At 42.2% G+C, this 23,674-nt stretch overlaps 1 protein-coding gene across 5 annotated transcripts in view; it reads left to right on the top strand.

Moving 5' to 3' along the window:
- Window positions 1-23,674, top strand: part of PTPN4 (protein tyrosine phosphatase non-receptor type 4) — a 62,776-nt gene extending 39,102 nt beyond the window's left edge. For 4 of the 5 annotated variants that reach the window (XM_078860233.1, XM_078860232.1, XM_078860235.1 and 1 more), the window contains 20 exons: window positions 1,582-1,669; window positions 2,136-2,224; window positions 3,084-3,147; window positions 3,983-4,158; window positions 5,277-5,345; window positions 5,929-6,063; window positions 7,535-7,708; window positions 8,571-8,597; window positions 9,378-9,567; window positions 9,718-9,831; window positions 9,987-10,043; window positions 10,570-10,810; window positions 12,302-12,465; window positions 14,052-14,142; window positions 14,531-14,592; window positions 15,342-15,488; window positions 15,711-15,839; window positions 16,936-17,081; window positions 17,691-17,826; window positions 19,170-23,674. In XM_078860233.1, the coding sequence (XP_078716359.1) occupies window positions 1,582-1,669; window positions 2,136-2,224; window positions 3,084-3,147; window positions 3,983-4,158; window positions 5,277-5,345; window positions 5,929-6,063; window positions 7,535-7,708; window positions 8,571-8,597; window positions 9,378-9,567; window positions 9,718-9,831; window positions 9,987-10,043; window positions 10,570-10,810; window positions 12,302-12,465; window positions 14,052-14,142; window positions 14,531-14,592; window positions 15,342-15,488; window positions 15,711-15,839; window positions 16,936-17,081; window positions 17,691-17,826; window positions 19,170-19,535 (2,665 nt within the window). In that variant the 3' untranslated portion in view covers window positions 19,536-23,674. The remainder of the gene's footprint in view (window positions 1-1,581; window positions 1,670-2,135; window positions 2,225-3,083; window positions 3,148-3,982; window positions 4,159-5,276; window positions 5,346-5,928; window positions 6,064-7,534; window positions 7,709-8,570; window positions 8,598-9,377; window positions 9,568-9,717; window positions 9,832-9,986; window positions 10,044-10,569; window positions 10,811-12,301; window positions 12,466-14,051; window positions 14,143-14,530; window positions 14,593-15,341; window positions 15,489-15,710; window positions 15,840-16,935; window positions 17,082-17,690; window positions 17,827-19,169) is intronic. The other variant, XM_078860234.1, reaches the window with a different exon arrangement.

Raw genomic sequence — 23,674 nt, 5'->3', positions numbered from 1 at the left:
CCGGCAGAAAATAGCATCCTGACACCTCCTTCACTTGCACAGTCACAGTGATGTCTACGATCCAAATATAACTTTGGCAAAATAAGCCACGTACCTCTTGAAATGATAAAGGCTAAAATAGAAAAATACCTTGGGTGTGTTCCTGTTTTTATTAACCAAACATTCTCAGTGTGTGTTTGTAAATAAGCAGATGTACTAAAATATACTAGTGTACTAAAATATACTAAAATTACGTGTGACAAATTGACATGTTCTGTTTACGTGACAACCCTTACTAGGTGGCTGTGTGGGGTGGTGGTGGATTTTAACGACACATTTATTTACGCGATCTAACCCAAAAAAACCTCATGTACTAAAATATGTTCACAAAAGGAATATAGAATTGTTTGTCACAAGATTGTTGTTGAGAGTTTTTTTACATACATGATGAGTATTGCTATTTGTTATACTGTACCGAGTTCCACACGGCAAGTTTATTAAGTAATCTTGGCACTATTGGTAATCTTAATTTTAGAACTTTCGTGACTGCAGGAATTATTATTTGGTTCTTTCGGTTAAGTCACGTCTAAAGATAAAATAATGCAATCGAAACGTCGTATTCTATTATTTAATTTAATTTATTATTTTATCTTTAGACGTGACTTAACCGAAAGAACCAAATAACTATTGGTAATATTTTGTCTGATCAACCTTTCTTTAAAATTGTTATAGAATGATTATGCAGTCTCAAGAACCATATTAAAACCGTTTATCACCACGGCTCATATTTGGTTCTTTCGGTAAAGTCACGTCTATAGAAAAATAATAAAGTTTATTAAAATAAATAAACTAATAAAAAACTTAAACTAAAAAACACTAATGTACACCGTAGCCCGGTTGTTAAGCTGAGTGAGTGTACTGGCAGTCTATAATGTAGACTGTTGCCTGGTTATTAAGTTTGGTAAGTGGACTGGCAGTCTATAATGTAGACTGTAGCCTGGTTATTACGTTTGGTGAGTGTACTGGCAGTCTATAATGTAGACTGTAGCCTGGTTATTAAGTTTGGTGAGTGTACTGGCAGTCTATAATGTAGACTGTAGCCTGGTTATTAAGTTTGGTGAGTGTACTGGCAGTCTATAATGTAGACTGTAGCCTGGATATTAAGTTTGGTGAGTGTACTGGCAGTCTATAATGTAGACTGTAGCCTGGATATTAAGTTTGGTGAGTGTACTGGCAGTCTATAATGTAGACTGTAGCCTGGTTATTAAGTTTGGTGAGTGTACTGGCACTCTATAATGTAGACTGTAGCCTGTTTTTTTAAGCTGGCGAGCGTATTGCCAGTCTATCATGTAGACTGTAGCAATGGTTATTACACTTTTTTTTATTAAATTTTTATTACTGAAAGAACCAAAGAATATGAATTCCTGCAGTCACGAAAGTTTTGAGTCAAAATTTGAACCTTGGCTCATGTTGATTTTAGTTTTCTCTGTGGAACGTGTACAGATTTGTCAGTTTTCAAGCTGCAATGTTTTAATGGAGAAATGTGTATTATGTAACTGTATCAACTGAGTTTATAAGTATTTATTCATTTTGTTCATGCAGAGGGATGACACCCGCTGATGCAGAGTTTAATTACTTGAATGTTGCCAAGAATGTGGAATTCTACGGAGTTGAGTTGCACTATGCCCGGGTAAGTTTGCATTTTCTTCTTATCAAATTTAAAGGTCAAAGTTCAGCCTGTTTTGTAAACAAATTAACACAACACTTTAACGCTTTCCAGCTCTGTCAGTCATTAACGGGGATGGTAGGCCACTATAACTCTCGTAAAGATGATCAAATGGGCACCAAACTGTAGTAGAAAGTTGTGTTCTTGTTAGGAACTTAACCTCCTGAAAACCAGCGAAATTGTTCAAAGGGTTGCCTAACACTTGGATACACAAAAAGGAGCCAAAAAACTATTATTGATAAGTATGAAAGTGATTTTTTTCCTGACAGCTACCCGTCACCTTTCATACTGCTAATTAAAAACTTCCTCGAACAAACGCATGTTGGAAAGCATTCCATAATCCATGCGTGTGCATGCTTTTTTCCTAACTTGTTTTGTTTTGACAAGATAACGTTTGGTGACAGAGGCTGTGTGTTATGCAATGTAACAGGACCAGAGCAATGTTGAGATCATGGTTGGGGTGACTGCAGGAGGGGTCAATGTATACAACAATGGAGTTCGAATCAGCAACTTCCCCTGGTAATCACACTCTCATGACACGGGCCTGCTGTTCATCTAGCTAGACCAGGGCTGTCTAAACTACGGCTTGCCGGCAAAATCCTGGCCCACTTATTTGTTTTTTTTTCTGACCCCGCAGTATCATTCAGGTTTAACATTAAGAACGGCTTTGAAAATAGATTATTGTGACATTTTTACTTGAACCATCTTGGTCCGCGTGTAGACTCTAGTGATACGTCATGGAGTGTTGAGAAAGGCGTCGGTGATTAGGCTCTGGTGATTGAGTGCTACAGCATTATATCTTTAACCTGTTTATCTCTTCTATTCTTTCTCTTATTACATATTTGTCATACCTCTAATATTTATTATGATTACATCTCTCTTACATTTCTTCTGAATCTGTCTCGTCTACATTGTGCAAGTTTTGTGACCCACGGCACTGTGCATTTTAGTCAATCTGCCCCTCGATGGAAGACGTTTGGACATCCATTGGATTATGCTGTTGTGACATCTTAGCATGCACCTGTCACGGGGAGCACTGCACACAATACGATGGCTAGCCGGAGTGGCTTCATCACGCCAGCTGCTTTTTCTCAGCAGTGTCGACACGCAGTGGCAATTTCATCCCAGCTCCCCGCTGAAAAGAATCCCATTGAAACTTCACCTATCGATGGCAACGAAGCACCCCGCATAGAACTAAAAACTCTGGTCACTGGGGATGTAACGCAATACGTTGAACACCACTCAACCGCTCCAAACACAGTGCATTTACTGCACCAGCTACAACAAGCAAGAACAGTGAATCGTGCTACTGTTTTAGTCAAGCTCGCATGAAGCTAGGACTTTATTCACTGTGTGTACTCTGTATTTCTGCCTTTAGGATAAAGATTGTGAAGATCTTTTTCAAACTGAAGCATTTCTTTGTGCAGCTACGGAAAGAACAGGCAAGTTTGAAAAGCTCAGTTTGCTTTGCTCTGTGCCCTTTTACGCAATGCCCTCTGAATAAACATTTGCCTCTATTGAAGTTTAAACAGCCATGTTTTAGTGAAGAAATGTGTAAATTGGCTTTTAAAACTAGGCATATTTTTGTTTTTAAATTATAGCTGTGATTAGTTTGTGCCAGTATGCTCACTGAATAGTCCGCTATGTAAAGCAAGGCAGCGTAAGATGCAATGATGTATCTATTATGATTGATAAAGAGTTCATGATACCTGTGTAGAATCACATGTCAGGATCAATATTTTTAGATTCATATTTGTTGCATTTATTGGGTTCACATGAGCCTTATAGCCATTCGAGGCCCTTGTATTCCCAAAAATATTAAAATATGTCGATATTGTTACGTTGGTGCTTGTAACTCACTGGTGGCTCATGACCTGGTTATCTTGACAAACTACCTCTACCTTAGAAGTTCCACTTTCAGGAGACATGTGCACATGGTTAAATTGGTTTATTAGCACGTGCATGTACAGTGCTTGATGCACCAGTGCTAAGCTGTCACATGATTCTTAGATTTGTTGCTATCCGTCTAATAAAGGGCCCGATTATGTCCACTACCTTCGCAATACCATTTAATGAAACCGCTTCCATGTGTTACCTGAAACCAGAGAGCCTGAAGCAGCATTATTAATAACAAATTTCCCCCATGCTTGGCGTTTTAGGTTTTCGGGTCTTTGCCTAGCAACTGCTATCATTATTTTTTTGTTAACTGTAACTTCGAGTTACCGCGTTTTCGAATTGCATCACGTCTATGCCTTCGTTCCACCTAATACCAAGCAGAATGAGACGCGGGAGAACATTATTGGCTTCAACCTGGGCAACTACCGCGCCTGCAAGACGCTGTGGAAGGCCTGCGTGGAGCACCACACGTTCTTCCGCATGGCGCGACCGGCCTCGCCGCCACAGCTCAGCTTCTTGGCGCAGTACTTCTCGCTCGGCTCCAAGTTTCGATACAGGTGACGTGCGCCGTCGCCAGGCTGAGTTGTCCTGTGCGCAATCGCTGCGCGGAAAAAGGTCACGATATGCAGTTTAATTTCACGTGTACGCGCGGATTTATAATTTGCCATTGAAGATGTGTCGTGGCAGGTCCTTGAAATACCAGGCTAATTCGGTGGTGGGGCACCCCGGTATATTTTCTTTTCTCTTATTAAAAAAAGCCATGGTATTTCTATGAAAACCAATCGTAGCTCATTTTCAGCTCCGCAATGTTATTTATATGGCTCTTTATATTGTAATACTATCAATAGCGGTATTAAAGAAAGGTAAAACGAACCACTGAAACCACATGAAATTGCAAGAAAAGTCTGCAACAGTCTGTCCAGTGCTACAGCTAACAATTCAGCATTCGTGACTGCAGGGATTCATATTCTTGGTTCTTTCGGTAAGGTCACGTAGAAAGGAAACAATAAAATAATAAAAATATAAAACAATAAAATTCTCACGACTTTCCCACAGCAAGAAAATTTGAACTGCCACTTTTTTTTACATTTTCATGCTGTGTTTTTTCACACGATGATGATTGCTTGTGTTGCAGTCGAAACGTCGTGAGAATTTTAATTGTTTTATATTTTTATTATTTTATTATTTCCCTTCTACGTGACTTTACCGAAAGAACCAAGAATATGAATACAAGCAGCATTAATAATCGCCGATGCAACTGGAGAAAGCCTTTAATTAGGAAGTTGTTTCCTCCATCACATCGATCTTAATAACATCTCAAAAAGGCATGGACAGAGAGACAGACAGATCCCAGGACGACCACAAATTTTCTTGCTGTGGGAACGTCGTAAGAATTTTATTGTTTTATATTTTTATTATGTTATTGTTTTCCTTCTACGTGACTTTACTGAAAGAATCAAGAATATAATAATTCAGCATTTGTAAACGTTCTCAATTTCATAATTACGAATTTCAATGTTACTCCAATTTTTTTAGCTGTTCCTTCCCCCCCAATAAACCCTTTATATGCGGGACACTGCGCCCACATTATTTTGAGAACACACTTTGTACTAAAAAAATACATTACATACATTGTATCAATATGTACTTGCTCATGAGTTGTTTGAACCTGCAGCGGGCGAACGGAAATGCAAACGGTACAATACGGGAAGGAAAGAGCGAACCGTCACAGGAATTTTGCCAGGTAAGGCCTCTCATACTTTGAGTGAGTGTGCCATTCTGTTTTAAGAAGCGTAGGAGTATCCGGAGCAACCAAGATAGACATAGTTTATACCTTATATTTAGTACATGGAGATATTCATACATACATTTGATCTGACGTTTTTATTTTATATATAAAAAAAACAGTAATGCAGTGGAGTTCCTGTGTGACCGAAACACCCTTGGCTTTGATGCACTGTATTTCTCTCTACTGGAAGCTGCTGTAATCCACTGCACCACTGAATGGCTACTGCTCTGCATTGCACAGAATTGTTGTTGCATTTTACATCTTTTTTGCATAAACATGATATATGAACCAGTCCTGGGCCTCCCTTTCACTAACCCACACTGGGCAAACGGGTGAAGTATGGTCAAAAAACGCCCACGACCAACACAGCATGGAGAGAGCCTTGACCAGTGATTTGGACAGATAACTATGGGCAAGGAAAACCTCAAGTGTTTTTTTTACTTTGACCATTTAAATGACAATTCTTGTCTAGGGGTGGTGGTGTCCAGTTGGTGTGGCTATTTGACTTTAACTCTTGCCATCCTTTTGAGTGCATCAGATCTCCCAGCCAGCGGTTTCCACGGCGAACGATCTCGGGAAAAGAGTGGGGCTCCAACGCAGCGACGGCGGGCTCTGCCGAGAGGCTGGAGACACAGAGTCTGCCATCACGCACTCCCCCGGGCACGCCAGACATGTACGTGGGGTGCCACAGTGGCGAGATGTTAACTACCTCGCCTGTATATACAGGAGGTCGTGGGTTTGATCCCGACCCTGACAGCTGTATATTTGGAGTTTGCACGTTCTTTATGTGGGTCGCGTGGATTTTTCTCCGGTTCCTCTGGTTTTTCCCCTTCACATTTAGAATTAACGTGCGTTTTGAGTATTTGGCTGCTATGCATTTCCACATAATAAGCCATTTCATTGAGCTATCATTTATGGCAAGGTTGCTTTTGAAAAAAGCGATATAGCTCAGTGGGTATTACCTGGTAAAATAAAAAAAATGTTAGGTTCAAATAGTTTAGTATAGCACGTAAATACGCACAGCACACGGCAATCTGTAAGTCATGCTGCTGAGCTCATGGCTGAAAAGATCTTAACGTTTTGAGAACTCGGCAGAGCACAGCCTTCCAGCTTGGTCTATGGTTCATCAACAATTGTGAGATGCAGTTTGCATGAACAACGCTATATAGAATTAACCATTACATTAGCTTTTATTAGCTTAAATAAATAGTACGCTATATTGTTGTCATTAGTATTCTCAATAGATATTTTTTCTGGTTGTATCTGTCTCAGTGTTTCATTTAAATAAAACATTTACTTATAATTGGCCTAGTATTTGCAGAAGTAAAAGATAAGCGATTCTCGTCTGCACATTTTAATGCATATTTTAAAGCAATGTTTTAAATGGCAAATGTAGATGTCATGTAGGGTTGGAGAACAAACACGCTGTTGATCATTTGCAGCCTGCGACTTTATTTCGTACGGCCCACGGCCACATGAGGCATATCACTTAGAAACAGCTCCCCAAACAATATGAATTCATATTTGTAAGTATCTTTACTGCTCTAATCAGTGAGTAGAGGGGAATATTTTCGACCTGGCAACACTGTTTAGAAATTTAGTGCGCTCGATAAACGCGAGCACTATTTAATTTTCGCATTATTGGATAATGCGTGTGAATGTGGCCTACCAAAGGTTTAGATTTGAAGCTTTCGTGACTGCAAGGAATCATACTCTTAGGTTTTTTCGGTAAAGTCACGTAGGTAAAAATAAAAATAAATAATAAAATGATTGAGATAATAATAGAAATAAAATAATAAATCACGACGTTTCATGCCCACTTCAGCATTTGTTTCGTGCTGTGGTTGTCCCACCTGATGACGGACGCTTGTGTTGCGCCCGAAACGTCGTGATTTATTATTTATTTCTATTATTTAGTCACATCATTTTATTATTTATTTTTATTTTTACCTACGTGACTTTGCCGAAAAAACCTAAAAGTACCAAAGGTTTTTTTGACAGTCCTTGCATCCCTCGATAAGGAAAATGTCTCCCCCCACCCCCTGGTGTAATGTATCGTAAATTAACGCCCATTAATTTTACACCGACGTTCGAACCCACCCATTTATGTAACATTCCGCCACTCTTGCGTTGTGCATCTCCAGCTCCGATTTGCGGGAGGGCTGCGAGAAGCGGCGCCCGTCGTCCGTGGGGAACCTGGTCGGGCTCGCGACCCCCAGCTCGCAGGAGGAGGCGGCATCACTCAACAACCACCGCGGGACCGGCTCCACCACCACCACGCCTCTGCACAGCCTCTCGCTCGACCTCAAGTCCCTGGTGTGAGTCGCGTTCCCATCGGACGGTTCCCCGTCGGCGCCAAAGCGCCATAATTATTTTCTTTGTTCGCCTTCGATGCCATGGGCCTTCGTGACCCGTTGGGACGCAACTTCTTTTGCTGCCTCAATGCATTGCTGCCTCCCCAAGTTGCGCTTTCGACGGAGGAAATAGTAGGGATTTATTGTAGTCCCACCAACGCATCCGTCTGGCTAGTGCCCATGATTTAGATTTGATCTAATTAGTTTTAATGTTATGAACCCATTTTCAATTACATCTTCGATTATGCCCTTATTTAGTGCCAATTCAGGCCTCAAAACAAAGTTGTTTTGTCTGGAATTTTCAAAACAAGCAGGGCTTGGAGAAGAGAATGCGCATTAAATGGTTGTATACTAACAGATATTTATGACTATCTTTACTACCCGGCTTCGCCCGGGACTTGGATTCTTGTCTTGGATTAATACACGGCCTACGCGGAGGGTTTTGGGGGGGGGGGTGCGTGATGTCATCAGGCACACTGCGTGACGCTGCCGCATGCGGGTGACATCACAGATGTGACGTCACCGCTCACTTGCCGTGCAAAATATATCCATTATTGCGCCCCCCCCCCCCCCAAAATACAAAAGTCTATTTTTATACTTTTGAATTGTGTACAGTCTGCTAAACATTTCGAACAGACACACATTCACAAATTTCCCTTGTATATAGATGTATGATGTAGAGGCTCATCGAAAGGTGCCTTAGAGTGCTTTATATGTATGTAGAACTTTTTTGCTTCGCCAACCATGCTAATTGGAGGTGCAATATATTCCCAATTTGTTATGGTTGTTTAGATTTACATTGCGTCTTTTTTTATTTATCTTTCAGATCATCAGATGACGTGAAATCGGCAGCGTAAGTTTGTCAAGACATGGATATTGAACCGCTGCACTTGACGCTACAGTAAACTTTCAAATTTTAACAATTTTGAAGTTGAGTAATTTTTCAGGTTAATGAAACGTTACAAACTTTACAATATTGGCCAAGAAAGGCATGAACTAACAGAGGAAAGTGAGGTATATTAGGGAGGTTGGGAGGGCGAGAGTGAGAGGAGAGGGGGATGGGAGACATGTGTGGACAGTTTCACAAGATTGTCCATTGGCCCACACCCACACATAAAAATAAATTACCACCCATGCGCCAGTGATAATGTGTGGTTAACAGAAGGCGCAGTAAATTCAGTCTCGTAAGCATTTCCTCACGGCAGTAATTTTTAGTCGCCTCTTTCAGTTGCACAAAGAATGATGGAATAAAACTAATTCCAGTGCTAAAGCTGTGGCCAACATTTAATTTTATGTGTTTATTAATTTTATCTTCTTGGTTCTTTCGGTAAAGTCACGTAGAAGAGAAATAATAAAATAATAAAAATTAAACATAATAAAATGATTCTCATGACGTTTCGGCCACAACGCAAGCAGCCGTCCTCACCTGAGGACGGCTGCTCCTCACCTGAGGACGGCTGCTTGCGTTGTGGCCGAAACGTCGTGAGAATTATTTTATTATGTTTTATTTTTATTATTTTATTATTTCCCTTCTCCGTGACTTTACCGAAAGAACCAAGAAGATGAATCCCTGCAGTCACGAAAGCTTTAAATCGAAATATTAATTTTATGTGTTTATTAATTTTATGTTCAGGGGGTCGGCGTCGGGTGAGGGCCAGGCTCCGGCGTTGCCCCCCAAGCAGCAGCAGCAGCAGCGGCGACGGCGGAAGGAGGCGTGTCCGGGGGGCAGCGGCTCGCAGGAGGCCGATGAGCTGGACTCGCGGCCCTCGGACAGTGAGAGTGACGCAATCTTGCCCCCCGAGGTTTTGGACGAGCCACCCGTGGTACGTTCTGCTCCCCGATGACAACGCTCGGGGAAACGTATCTTGCACCGCGCAAATATAATAATAATAATGCCGTGACAGCGTTTGTTTAATTCGAATTTTTCAATGCCGCTCGCGAAGACACTGCGTCTGTTGTTATTGTTGTTGCAGCTGGAAGAGAAATTCACAGTGCTGTTGCAGGCCAATGGTCTGTTACCTCACGAACCCCTAGTGTTGGTGCGAATGAAGCCAGACGATCAGGGCCGGTTCGGCTTCAACGTCAAGGTAGCTCTTTCATCAACCCGCATATAAAACAAACTCAGCCGATTCTGCAGTGGTTACTTAATTTTTACTGTGGTGTTTTCTCTAAGCGTTCCCTACATCTTTCTTCCCCCCACCCCCCTCAACTGACTCCCCCCCCCGAATGCCCTTTTCTTTAGGGTGGAGTCGATCAAAAAATGCTCGTGACTGTGTCTCGCGTGGCTCCGGGAACGCCGGTAAGGAGGAAGCAGTCTCGTATTGTCTGAAACGGGAGGGTGGCGGTGTACACTAATTCCATTCATAGATGAAAATGTTACTTCAAATTTGGTTACTTCTTTTTTTGGGGGGTACTTTACTTAAGACGAGTCAGTACCGGCCCATCCTACGAAGATAATGATTTTTTTCATGAACTACATTTGCTGATAAACCCACGTTGCAAGTGTGACTTGAAACCTCGTTAATGTAAATTGTGTTGCATGAAACAAGTGCTGCGCAAAGTATCGTATGAAGAAGAGCCTCTTTTTTTTGTTTTCAATCACTGTAATGATTTCATTCATGCCCATTGGAAAATTCTAAGCATCAAGGGTCAAATTCAAAAACGCATCAGCTTAACCTCAATTACTAACTTCCTGTATGTCATTGCCATAGATGTGAGTGCATAATCATTGGCTGACAGAGCGGATGGTGTGCTGTATCACGGATGTGCCGCCTGCCCCCCCCCCCCCCCCCACATTGGGCTTCTTCTCCCCGTTGTGGCCCCAGGCGGATCTCTGCGTGCCCCGGTTGAACGAGGGGGACCAGGTGATCCTGATTAACGGGCGAGACGTCTCGGAGCACACGCATGACCAGGTGGTGCAGTTCATCCGTGCCAGCACGGAGTCGCACTCGGGAGAGCTGGTGCTGCTTATCCGGCCCTCTGGTGTGTGCTGCTCAAGAATTCTTGCTGGCCCTGCCGCACCCCTCACGATACAACCTCTCACTGCAAAACTAGGATGCAGACATGGTGTGTAATAACCGCCCTGGAGGTTTCCGGTTGTATTCTATCTTCCGGTGCAGCTGTTAAAACACTGGGGAATTTTTTTTTTAATCCTCCCCCCCCCCCACTTCTCTCTACCCAGCATTATAATTTTGTACACCACCGTTGATTGAGAAGTCATGAGCTCTGGGGTAAATTGTGTGTGTACTCCCCCTTCTTCAAAGACACCTGGTCAGTGTGGAATAGTAGGTTAATTACCCCTTTAGAGAGGCTCTCTATAGTTTCCTCTAACAGAGACCTTTCAGCCAGCAGTTGTTAAGAGTAAGACATTTCAGGGCTGCACCTTTACCTATCAGTGCCAAACTTCATAATAAAGTTTTTTTGGGTTAGATACATAAATATCAATGCGTCGTTAACCCACCACCACCACCACCACCTGACACGGCCAATTAGTAAGGTTTGTCACGTAAACAAAATGTGCTAATTACTGCTACTTCAGCACACTGGTGTGTTGGAGAGTAAACCCACAACATTTACAATTTGAGTATGACGTTTCTCTAGTGATTATAAACAGCTTCATCAGATGATTTGCCAGAATTGTGAAGAAGTCTTCCTGTTTCGGTCTTGAACAGAGTAAAGGTGATGTCGTCACTGTGAGCCTATCGGTGCCAAACTGCCTATACCCAGATCACCCTGCATATGTTCAATTTAGTCGGTTATCCTGAGCTGAGCTGGGTTGAGCATGGTTGTGGACTGCGAGGCGGTCATAATATGGCAATAGATTTTTGAATATATCAGTGTGGAGTTATGGGTTACCTCCTTTCGTGTATTTTCTCCATATATTCTGGGTTTTTTCTCACATCCCAAACACTCCTAAATTGAATGGGAAGAATAACTAAATACCTTCACTAAGAGAGGCTTTCCTGTATGAATACAGGAGTTTATTATAATGAAACTTCATTTGGAACACTGCGTCGATCCAATATTTCTTATCATTTCGATGTGTCTGTATCTCTAAAGCACACATTCTATTATGGCAGGTCACATGTGTCATTTTACATTTCCCAATGCCGTTGATATTCCAATGAAAAAATGTGCGTGCATCGGCCTGGTTTGTGACAGGTCTGGTGTGACACACACTTGAAATTCAGCAACATGGGAGTGTGGGTTGGCGGATCATTCAGATTGGAGCATGCATCAAACACCGACCAGCAGGGCAATGCAGTATCTTTAATTGGCTGCACACTGAGTAAACTGATAACCTATTTGTGCTTCGTTTTAAGTGTAAATTTTCCCCAGGCTGCCACACAAAATGTTCAAAAGACAGGGATCACACAAACGTTCCAGAGCAGGAGGGCTCCGCTGAAAATCAATCTCCGAGAAGCAACTGTTATTATTATTTTTCCATGCTTCACCAGACTACATTCGTTGTGATATCCAATCTCGTCTTTGGTCGCCTGTGTCCCCGTGCATATTGTGACCCATCCCTCACACCGATGTCTCTGCCCACCCCTGCAGCGGTGTACGAGGAGTTGGAGCGCGCTGACAGCGAGCCGGATTTCCAGTACATTCCCGAGAAGACGAGGGAGTGCAGCTCCCCTGGCGAGCGGCATGTCGTGCACACCTCCATGCAGCAGCTGCGCGAAGCCCTCGACACGGGCCAGGCCCTGCTGCAGTTTGAGGTGAGCAAGGAGACACCCGGCCTCCGTGGCCTATGTCAACGAAATTTTACCACTGACCATAGGACTCGGTCACGTTTTTTTATATTTAACGAATTTCTTTCGAACTTTTGATATTTAGTTTGTTGTCCTTCCCCCCACACCTCCAATTAGCACGGTTGGCTACGTACGGTGTGAAAGACATTGAACATACATAAACTAAACTAGAACATTTTTTATTTAAGAGGTAAGGCCCACTGATCTATATAGCTCTTTTTCAGGAGCGACCTGGCCACAAATGATAGCCCAATGAGGTTGCTGATGTTGAAATTTTGTAGCAGCCAAATACTCTAAACACATGTTTATAATTGTGGAGGGAAAAACCGGAGGATCCAGACAATCCACATGACAACTCGGAGAACATGCAAACTCCAGATATACATGCATCATCAGGGTCGGGATCTAACCCATGACCTCCTGTATATCAGACGAGGCAGTTAACATCTCACATATCCATGTAAACATATAGCATGTTACAGGTTACAGAACAATATTTACAGTTAAAATTAAGATTTTTGTTAAATATATTGCATCCTGTAGGGACGTTCTTCACGTCATTCTCATATCAACAATGAAAGGGGGGGACCCCCAGTGATACCTGTCCCTGTGGGCACAAGTTAACTCTGCACCTCGCCTGCGTTGATCACCGTGTCTACCAATCGATTAAAATTTGGCAAAATTGGACCTTGTAACGACAGTCACAAAGTTGCATACGGAGATAGTTTCCCTGTTTACTTATTGATGACCGTTTGCATATTCATCACTGAATAAAAGGCAGCTTCATAATGACCCATTTGGTTGTCACTAACCATTACAATAGGACTTTCCTGCAACAAAATATGAGCAAAGAAATTCAAATTGGAATTCGAGCAGTTTGATTGCACCTGCCTCTGGCATTGAAGCTGGCGAGGATTGGGGCAAATGTGTTTACTTAACAGGCTCTATAGTACTAGAGGGGTCTGGCATCATTGATGAGTAAGCCTCATCTTATGAAGATGCTCTTACTCGTCCAAGGCATGTTGTGTCTAAGTTATGTGTGCCCACAATAGATATATTTTTAACACTGGAGCAAAATTCTGACTGCTGGTATTCATGACTGAAAGCATTGAAAGGCTCTTCCACAAGTTATATTTCACAACAATGAAACACTGGGATGTAATGCATATTATTATATAGATATAGCATTTAAATTGGTCATCAGTGTCCACAAATTCTGATTAAATGGAGCCTATCATTAATATTACATAGGCATGTAATAATCTATAAACCTAAAAGATTATTCAAAGCATGTATTTGTTTCTTAAATGCAAATTAAGTCATTCATAAACGTTGATGCATCTTTCAGATAATAGAGCAAATGAAACATATCGTATGAAACTCTATAAAACAGCCACTATAGGCTATACAAAATAATCTATTTTTAATTCAAATCCTTCCCCCGAATTGTGACGATTCATATTGCCAGGGCGGTTGAGCCTTTACTCGCTTAATGTTTAGTGCCTTTGGCATTGGAGTAAGCTTGTAAAGTTATCACGCTCCTTTTCCCACAGCAACTGTATCGCAAGAAACCAGGGATGAGCCTCGGAATGGCCAAGATGTCTTGTAACAGCAGCCGGAACCGCTATCGCGACGTCCTACCCTGTGAGTCGCACAAAACAGCACACACACACACACCTACCAGAGTTATTTATTGCGCTGTACACATGCCTGCAAAAAATGTGAAATGCAAGTTAATGGGTATATTTTTTGTGGCACACTTTGGCTATACAGTAAACCTTGCATTGCGAGCATAATTCGTTCCGGAAACGTGTTTGTAATACAAAGCACTCGTATATCAGTTGTGATCACGTGACGCTCGGCAGACAAAGCGTATACACGTACTACTCGTATTGAATGACTTCACTCGTTTATCAAATTAATATTCATTTAAAAATTTTGCTCGTCTTGCAAAACACTCGCAGACCAAGTTACTCGCAATCCAAGGTTTTACTGTAATTGTCAACTCTCTGTTACGTTTATCATGTGCCAGATGACGCTACGCGAGTGGTGCTGTCTGGTAACGAGGACTACATCAATGCCAACTATATCAATGTGAGTGTGTCAAGTTAACGTGCCATTACTGCGCGCAGTTGTCATTTTTACTACTGGAGCTCGCTTTCACCGAACTAGGAGCAACTCTTTGCTTATTCATACAAATATCAAATCTATACAGGGTTTGTACTGCCATTGAGTACATGAGCTTGTTATATTCAATCCAGCTTTACAGGGCTACAACTACCCTTCCAAGCTTTATCAGCTAGCCATTTACATTCTTTAATATGCTCCATATACTTTTGTTGTAGGTTTGTGTTGTTTATTGTTTGTTTCTAACATTGTTAGATCGTTAAAAGTCTCTTGCTTCTCTTGGTGTGACGTTAAACTGCATCCGGTGATGGTGTCGCATAAAATACACGATTGAGGAAATTGAGAGGAAGCGCCCTCCACCATGCGTCCCTAGTTATGGCTCAAGAACCCAAGTTCGGAGTGTGGTGCTGTGAGTTTAAGAGAGGGGAGTGGCATTGGATGGCATGGACAGAGCTTGAGCGAGTGACCTGCCCTTGGGGAGAGAACTAATATTATTTTCTTACAGTAACAAAAAACTCTTATAGGAAGCTATTTAAATTTGGGACAAGTTCTTTACAGTCTTTGCCGAATCAAGTGCCAGAGTTATATGAATAACTCGCGATCTGTGCTGCGCCGCACCTACATAACCCATAAAAAATGTCTCGCACTCATTTTTCCCTATGGCGAGTGTGACAGGTTTTCCTTACAAGTGTCGGGTTTGCGTTGCTTTGCCACAGATGGAGATCACTTCCTCGAGCACCATCAATCGCTACATCGCCTGCCAGGGACCCCTGCCAAGCACGTGTGCCCATTTTTGGCAGATGGTGTGGGAGCAGGGATGCAGCCTGGTCATCATGCTCACCACACTCACAGAGAGGGGACGGGTGAGTGAGGCGCATGTACACTCACGTGAACTCAACCACACAGATATTGCTCCCCCGAGGTGGCCGGGTGGCTCGTAGTTCACAACATTGAAACTGGCACCGCTGAGAGAATGGATTTCAGTCCAAATATCTGATTTTTATTAACTTTGCTTCTGAATTGTTGTGAGTTGATGCTCTTTTCCCGGTTACAAATTACTGCATAAGCTCACCCTCTGCCCCCAGCCCAAGTGCCACCAATACTGGCCCGACTTACCGGGCAGTGAGACCTACGGCGGGTTCTTTGTTCTATGCGACTCCGAGGAAGAGTCGGAGGCGTCCATCGAACGCAAGTTGACGCTGCGCAACGTCGAGGTAATGTGGGGCACTTGCTCCCGTGCTTTTGTGGTCGTCCCGAGATCTGTCTGTCTCTCTGTCCATGCCTTTTTGAGATGTTACTAAGATCGATGTGATGGAGGAAACAACTTCCTAATTAAAGGCTTTCTCCAGTTGCATCGGCGATTATTAATGCTGCTTGTATTCATATTCTTGGTTCTTTCGGTAAAGTCACGTAGAAGGGAAATAATAAAATAATAAAAATATTAAACAATACAAATTCTCACGACGTTTCGACTGCAACACAAGCAATCATCATCAGGTGTGAAATCCACAGCAAGAACATTTGAAAAAAGCTGCTTGTATTGTTTTAGGGAAAAAACAATAAAACCCATTAGCTGCCAGAAGAAACATGGCTTTGGAAATGTCACTGTTAGCCGTGTTAAAAGTGCCGCCATGCCTGGCCTACATTACAACCGCGTCCTCAAATTATTCGTGTAATGATTCATTTTCTCAGTAATTCAATCAATCGTCCCAATTCAGGATTTCCATTTGAATCTCAAATATATTCTTTTTTGTTGTCTAGTGACCGTGTGTTTACCATTTATAGATGAGGTTCATCATTCAAATATTAGTGGTCGCCCTGGTTATTACTGTGGGGTGTGTATTAACCATAAAATACGCGCCCTTCACAGTGGACGTTAAAGATCCATGATGTCCAAAGTAGGCGATTGTGTGTTGCCGTCATGGTCAAACTTAGATAACATTTTACAACTTGATTGCCATTTATAACAGGGATATAAATGTCAATCATCACCCCCTACTGTAAAACTTTGCAGGACCCTCCTGAAAAACAGTTGTGAGACTCTTTGAGGCTCTCCTGGGTAAACAATCAGAGTGATAACAATTTTTACGAGGTTATAACTTTTTTCCCTGTCTAATTTTGATGGTTTTAGTCCACTCCATTAACCTAAATTGAATACTGGAATACCGTTTTTGTGTAATTTGGATCAATCTTAATCGGTTTCCATGCTCACAATTCCATACACACATCGAGGGCGTCAATAAATAAATTTCAATCGGTGAACCGATGCATCATTCTACGCTGGTAACTCAAAGCCCTGGACTCCCGCAGAACAATGAGGAGCGAGGGGTAACGCAGCTCCAGTACGTGGCGTGGCCGGACCACGGCGTGCCTGACGATTCGTCGCACTTCCTGGGCTTCGTGCGCGACGTGCGCACTCGCCGCGACCACGCCCAGCCCGTCGTCGTGCACTGCAGGTAACCACGGCGACACACCACCGATCTCCACGGCGACGCACCACCGATCTCCACGGCAATGGACCAGAACCACTCGGCTTCGTTACTGTGGGACGCTGCTAAGTTAATTTTAAAAATATCCAACATATTGATGTGGTGATTACATTTTTATTATTCCAGCTCTGAGAATTGTAATGTATTGGTTTGACTGCCATGTGACGTGCATGGCTCTTCTAGCATGGTGTGTGAGACAGTGCTCCCTCTGTTGTGGGATATTCTCTAACACGGAGAGTGATTCACTGTACGAAGAACTTTCCAAGCGGATATTTTGTGTAGTGACATGACACCGACAGCAATACTTTTTTTAAATTACATTCGGTGCACGTTTACGTTCACTGTTATGTTGATATGTCTGGTGCATTTATTCCTCCTAGGCACAAGGTGTACTGTAAAATTATCGTGCAGGAATATAATAAAAAATACAGGCATATCACAGTTCCACCTGCCCAAAGTGGTCAAATCACTAGCAAAATTGAACCTGGCTTCAAAACAATAATATGTGGATTTACCTCTGGTGGTGGGAGAGGCTGTCTGAGGTTTGTTGTAAACGTCTCATTTTGGGTTTTGCAGTGCAGGAATTGGACGGACGGGGGTTCTCATCACCATGGAGACGGCTCTGTGCCTGATGGAATGTAACGAGTCCGTGTATCCACTGGACATCGTGCGTACAATGCGGGACCAGCGGGCCATGATGATTCAGACGCCGGTAAAAATGCACAATGCAACCCCAGTGGGTTCACACCCATATAAGTAAACTAAACTATGAAAATTAAAAACGATTATTATTTGACCAGATAAAGCACGCTGAGCTATATAATTATTTTTCAGAAGCAACCTACCTGGCCATAAATGATAGCTCATAAAAGTGGCTTATCATGTGGAAATGTATCGCAACAAAATACTTTAAACATGAGCGCGACTCATAACCTCTCTTTACCAATCACCAGAACCATCAATGTCTGGCGTTGTTTCTCCGTGGCAACCCCCCGCCATCTGGAACGCCATCTTCCCACTGCACTTTCACAGCATTCAATCTACATCTACTTTTAAAAGATACTTAAAGGCTCCACCTCTTTCATCTGGATTTCGAGTGACACTGAGCTTGGCTGTGCATCTCGAGTCAAGATAAAATCTGTGCAATAATGCGCACATTATAAATTACATTATTGTAAATATTATGTCAAACTTGTTTGCAGCCCGTTTAGTTTTCTGCTTTCCCTAATGTATAGAATGTTTTCCCCTGCTGTGCATGATGGCTGGAATTCTCTCTGCTTGTGTTGTCTGCATCACTTACTGCGTCTCGCGAGACAAGTCCTTACTCAGAACCTACCTCTTATAATGTTTTTTGGAAACTTTTTTACAGCTTGTTCTTTTCTCATTCTCTCTTTTTTCTCTATTTTGACCTGACTTGTCTTGTCTTTACACTTGGATTACATTTAAGTGAATGATATCTACAAATCCTTGGCTTACAACTTTCGCATCTAAAGTCTTCTGTGCCATCATTAGAACAACATAGCCACCTCTTAATCTGTGTCACATATCGTTTTATCCACCTTGCATTCATATTTATTCTAAGCCGGTGGATTTCTCTCGTGCAAAGCATCTTGAAATGTCACTGAATGTAAATGCTCTATACATTTCAATGCATGCAGCTGTGGTGCACTCTTCTGTGAACTTGAAAACCTAAGCTCGATTCCCGGCCACAGTTAATACAAGTAATGAGTGATATCTGACCGGGTCCTAGGGCTCCCCCTTCACCAGCCTGCACTGACCATAATGGTAAAGTATGGTTAAACAATCCCCATGACCGACATTGCATGGAGTGGCCATCAACCAGAAGTGGATTGACAAAGACATTAAATATTTTTTATACATTAAATGTATTTTGGGTTTAAAACATAGCTCTCGATATTATTTGCTGTCGACTTATTAATAAGCTGTTTTTTATTGTTTCTTATTGTTGATGCAGTGTGAACCTCCTTGTTTAGAGTAATTTCCATCCATGTCTTTACTTGTTTTGTTTTATCGCCATGCCACACACGCGACCAGTGTCAATACAAGTTCGTCTGCGAGGCGATCTTACGCGTCTACGATGAGCAGCTCCTCATCGCTGAAGACACCGACATGAGCGAGGAAGGCACGGAAAAGACGATCAGGATTTCCACCCCATCGCTGCCACCCTCCAAGGATGAGCTGGAGCAAAGCCCCACCCCTACCATGGCCAAGGGGGCAGAGGAAAACTCCCCTCCGGCGACGGGGCAGTTGTTGCAGGAGCCCAACTGTGGGCGGACAGGTGCCGCTGGGGATGGCGCATCCCCAAAGGCAGTGGAACTCAGCGTGACTGTGGATAAGGTGCAAGTGACAAAGCACAGGGGGGAGGTGGCGGTCCAAGAGTCGCCAAATGACAGGAGCTGAACTACAAACATGGGCGCCAGCCAAAGAAGGCTGTGGTCTCACTTCAGGTCTTTTTATTACAAAGGTAAAAAAAATATTGTAGTTTTTTTTCTCTCTGATTCTTTTTTCACATTCACACTAATATTAAAAGGGAATTGTGAGGCTGTCCGGCCTTGTGCTATTAATTTTGGCGACCAATGGATTTTATTTTTTATTTTGCTTAAGTGTAATCTTGGTCATGCCAGTTTATTGAGGTGGTTTGTTGAGATCTTGAATATGAACGGGCTGGTCTTTTTATAAAGGGATACGTTGAGCCGTTTTGCTTGTCCTACTCAATTACACGACATTAGATCTGCTGGCCCTGGCTGGAAAAAAATATTAAGTTCTCTTTCTTATAAGTATTATAAGTTTCAAGAGGTGGGTTGTAAGGTATATTAATGTCGTTTTAAAAATGCTAAAAAGGAAAACCCTAAAAAAACCTTGCACTTGTGCACTTTATATATTTTAGTAATAATAGAGCTCACTTTCAGAGGTGGTGCGGATATTTTGAGGATGTGCGATACATTCTTATCAGTAAAGCTGTCGTGGCGAACCCAGGGATTGTCTGAAGCAGAGGCAGCACTAAGGGGGCTTTGCCTCACTTACAGGACATGGTTGTTTGAGGCCCAGTCGTGGCTGCATAAGAAGATGTTTGTGCTGGTACACCCAATGGTACAAGTTTTAGGGCTACTTCAACTAAACCCACACCGATCCATCGTAATGATATCGATAACACCACAGTAGCGCAGAGTACGACCTCGAAATTGTCACTCATACCCATCGTTTTCTCTGTCTGCATAACCATTAGCTGTGAGCCCTTTGCCTTCCAACGTGTCCCTTGGGAAAAAAATTCTTGTGTGGGCAGAAAAAAGCAACGTGACCGAGTAGAATGTGGTCTCGGCTAAAATTAAATTGAAAAGGCCTTGAAAAATTTGTTTCTAATTTTATTTGTGCCAATATATTGCAATGGCCTATGCGTGGTACTATTTCTTGCTTTTTAGACAGACATGTCCAGGCCTTAATGAATGCCTCAAGGTGTGTGCCACCGCTGTGTGCTGTGCACAGGGCTGCCGCGTCAGCCACGTACGAGCGAGCGTAGAACAAATGTGAAGTGGCTGATTTTGATTGACTTCATGACTGAACGCAATATAGCCCGATTTGAGTCGAGGGGAAAAATGTTGCCAAAAAAAGAAGTCTAATGTTTTTTTGATTGCCAATTATTTTTCTAAAAGCTGGCTTGAATGCAGTGTGTTTAGCTGTCATGGAACAAGCCACATCATGAATGTCTTTCTGCAAGCAATGCTAATTCAGTCATCTCGGCATGAGCATAAATCTAGACTACTGCAATAACGAGACTGGGCCCGTGCGTCGCAGGTGCACTGTACTATATCTGGAATAAGCTTCCCATTCATATCTGTAACATAAATGAGTTGCCAAATAAGGACGTGGCATTTTTTTACATTGTTTTCAGTTTGCTCTATTTTTTTTGTAAAAATACCGATGGATGCTTTTTGTATATATTTGGTAACATAAACTAAAATACAGTTTCTTTTGTAATCCAAACAAAGTGATTATTCCTTTGGCTGATTGGAAATGAAGGCTCCTCATGAAAGGCAAGTTGGTTGTTACGGTATTGAAGTGTTTAATGCGAAAGGGAGTGGAATTTTGCTGGATTTCTGTATAGATTAACTTCATACGATGATGAAGGGACGGCTTCAGTACTAGCCGCAGAAAAGGTGTGCTTGTACAGCTATGACTTTGGTGTGTACCATTCAAGCCATGTCATGTCAGTACCTGCAAACCAATGAGCTACGTTTCTTGTAATTGAATCGGCCTTTAATGGGATTGTGCTAGATTAACAGTATAGATAACAGTAGGAATAATGATCCAGGAAATTAGAGCTGCTTACAGATCTCTATATAGTGGCATGGACACAACAGTTACCTTTGTAAGCTAGATGCATTTGTCATGTACACATGTGCGGAAAGGTTTCGGTGCCGTTAATGCACGTGCGATTGTCAGCTTTGCGGTAGAGTCTTAACTCGGGAGCCGTTTTTATGAGCAGGCAGGAATACGTGTGCAGCATCGACTCAACATAGTGATCTTTAACATGCGAGTATACTGGCAGTGGCGTAGTGTGGTCGGCATGGGCCCTGGTGCAAGGGATGAAATGGGGCCCCTGTCCAATTTCATTTCATTAAACTGAAGGGCCCCCCCCCTCCCCGCCTGCACACTCGATAGCTGCGCCACTGTCTGCCGCACAATCCGTTTCTCTTGGCTGCTTTATTTGAACAGATTGAATGAATTTGAGACGTGGGTTTTTTCTAATTTATAATGTATTAAGGCAAGTGTGTTTTACCATCTTACCTCCACTCTGTTCCATCCAATTATTACTCTCGCCAGTGGTCTAGTCATAATGGAATTCACTGGAGCTATCCTATTGAGAGCAGAAAGAAATGAATGACCAGGCTCCGTTTAAAACCGTCACCAGCATGTGGGCTTTATAATAATAGCTTGTATTTTTTTTGTGGTGCATACAAAACACGTTTACATCACGTGCGTCTAACAAGTACTGCAGATTCGTCAAACGATGTGGGTGATGGTGAATGCTTTTGCAAATGTGAGCTCGCTTAAGTCCACCTAATGCTGGAACGGTCTCACCTGGGTGAAATGGAGCCATGTGGGTGAGGTATGCCTGATACGGGCTTATTTTATGGCAACTCGTTTTCTACGATGCCGTGCCGATGTGTTCAAAAGTGATTGTACGTTTAAATGATTTTGGAGATCACGAACCCCGTCCCTTGATCTTTTTTTGTGGACTCGTGAGTTTCTGTGGTACTAGGTACTAGACCACTGGCTTTATTGGTGGAGCATATCAAGAACAAATGACACATCCGTATAATAAATTTGGAGCATGTGCTGTAGTCACTGTGGTACTGTGTACTTGGAAAGCACAATTGCAAACTTATCTTCATCCTTTGTGTAACATTTGTGCATATGTAAGGTATGTTGCTTTTGATTCGACGTTTTACTGGATGTGAATACCGGGATATGCACTGTTAAATAGTGCTTACGGCTATATATCAACTGGAAGACATTGCTTAATGTTGTTACCAATGGCTACTAAATGGTAATATTTCATCAGAGTAAATGTCTTGAGACTGAGGTATAAGTTTATGAGGCATACAGGTTCGTAACATTGACAGCACAAAGGATCATTCTCCCTGTACTGTCGTGTGATTGTCTCATTCTGATCTGATGCGGTACAACATATACGTCTACATTCTTTAGATGCCTCGGCAGTGTTGTGTACTTAGTAGGTGCACACGTGTGGTAGATTAAAAGTTACATGATAGGACTTATTAATAATGAGTTGGTATCGGACCTTAGTGTGTTTCACTTCAATTTGTGGTCTCGTCAAGCCACATCAACTCATGAACTTTGGTTCATGGGTAATTTTCTGACGTTTTCAAAAATCACACACACGTCGCTTTAAGCACTTGTAATATTACCTTTTGAATTTGATGGTTCTATTATAGAAATAAAACAGATGGTATTCTGTACAACAAAATACGTACCGCAAAAAGCGTTTGTGTTTAAGCAATTCGTCACTCATAAGATTTGGATTCCTTTCCATAACCGCGTGAGGACACATTTTTCCCTACAGATTTGCTATTCGTTTATAGCCAACAATGTTCTCTCTGTAGATTTGAGAAGTCTCATGCGTTGTTAAATATCAAAACGTTTGGTATATAGTTTGCACTTACTAATTCAGTTTGTTGTATTTTCCCTAAACAGGGGAGGTATAACGTGCGGAACGCAGTTTTGATGCGATTGTGACGTTTTTTCCCCCAGATTGGCTATCGATCTGTTTTACTGCATTGATTGCCGTAATGGTTTGATTTGGGTATTGTTGCGGTATGGTAAGTTTTAAATACTGGCCCTTAGTGATTTTTTCATCGTATTCGAGGCTCCGGTTCGGTACTAACACAACATATCTTTGACAAGAAACCATTGTACAGTGATTGGCTTCATGTTTGGTACTTTTTTGTGAGGAAAAAATAAGTAACAAATACAAACGAATTGATTTGCAGATCTTTGTCGCGTTTTTGTCCGAGTGT

This window comes from Lampetra fluviatilis, chromosome 10, assembly GCF_964198595.1.
Source record: "Lampetra fluviatilis chromosome 10, kcLamFluv1.1, whole genome shotgun sequence".
NCBI classification, from domain to species: domain Eukaryota; kingdom Metazoa; phylum Chordata; class Hyperoartia; order Petromyzontiformes; family Petromyzontidae; genus Lampetra; species Lampetra fluviatilis.
The sequence above is the reverse complement of the archived record's forward strand: the minus strand, read 5'-3'. Positions and strand labels throughout refer to the sequence as shown.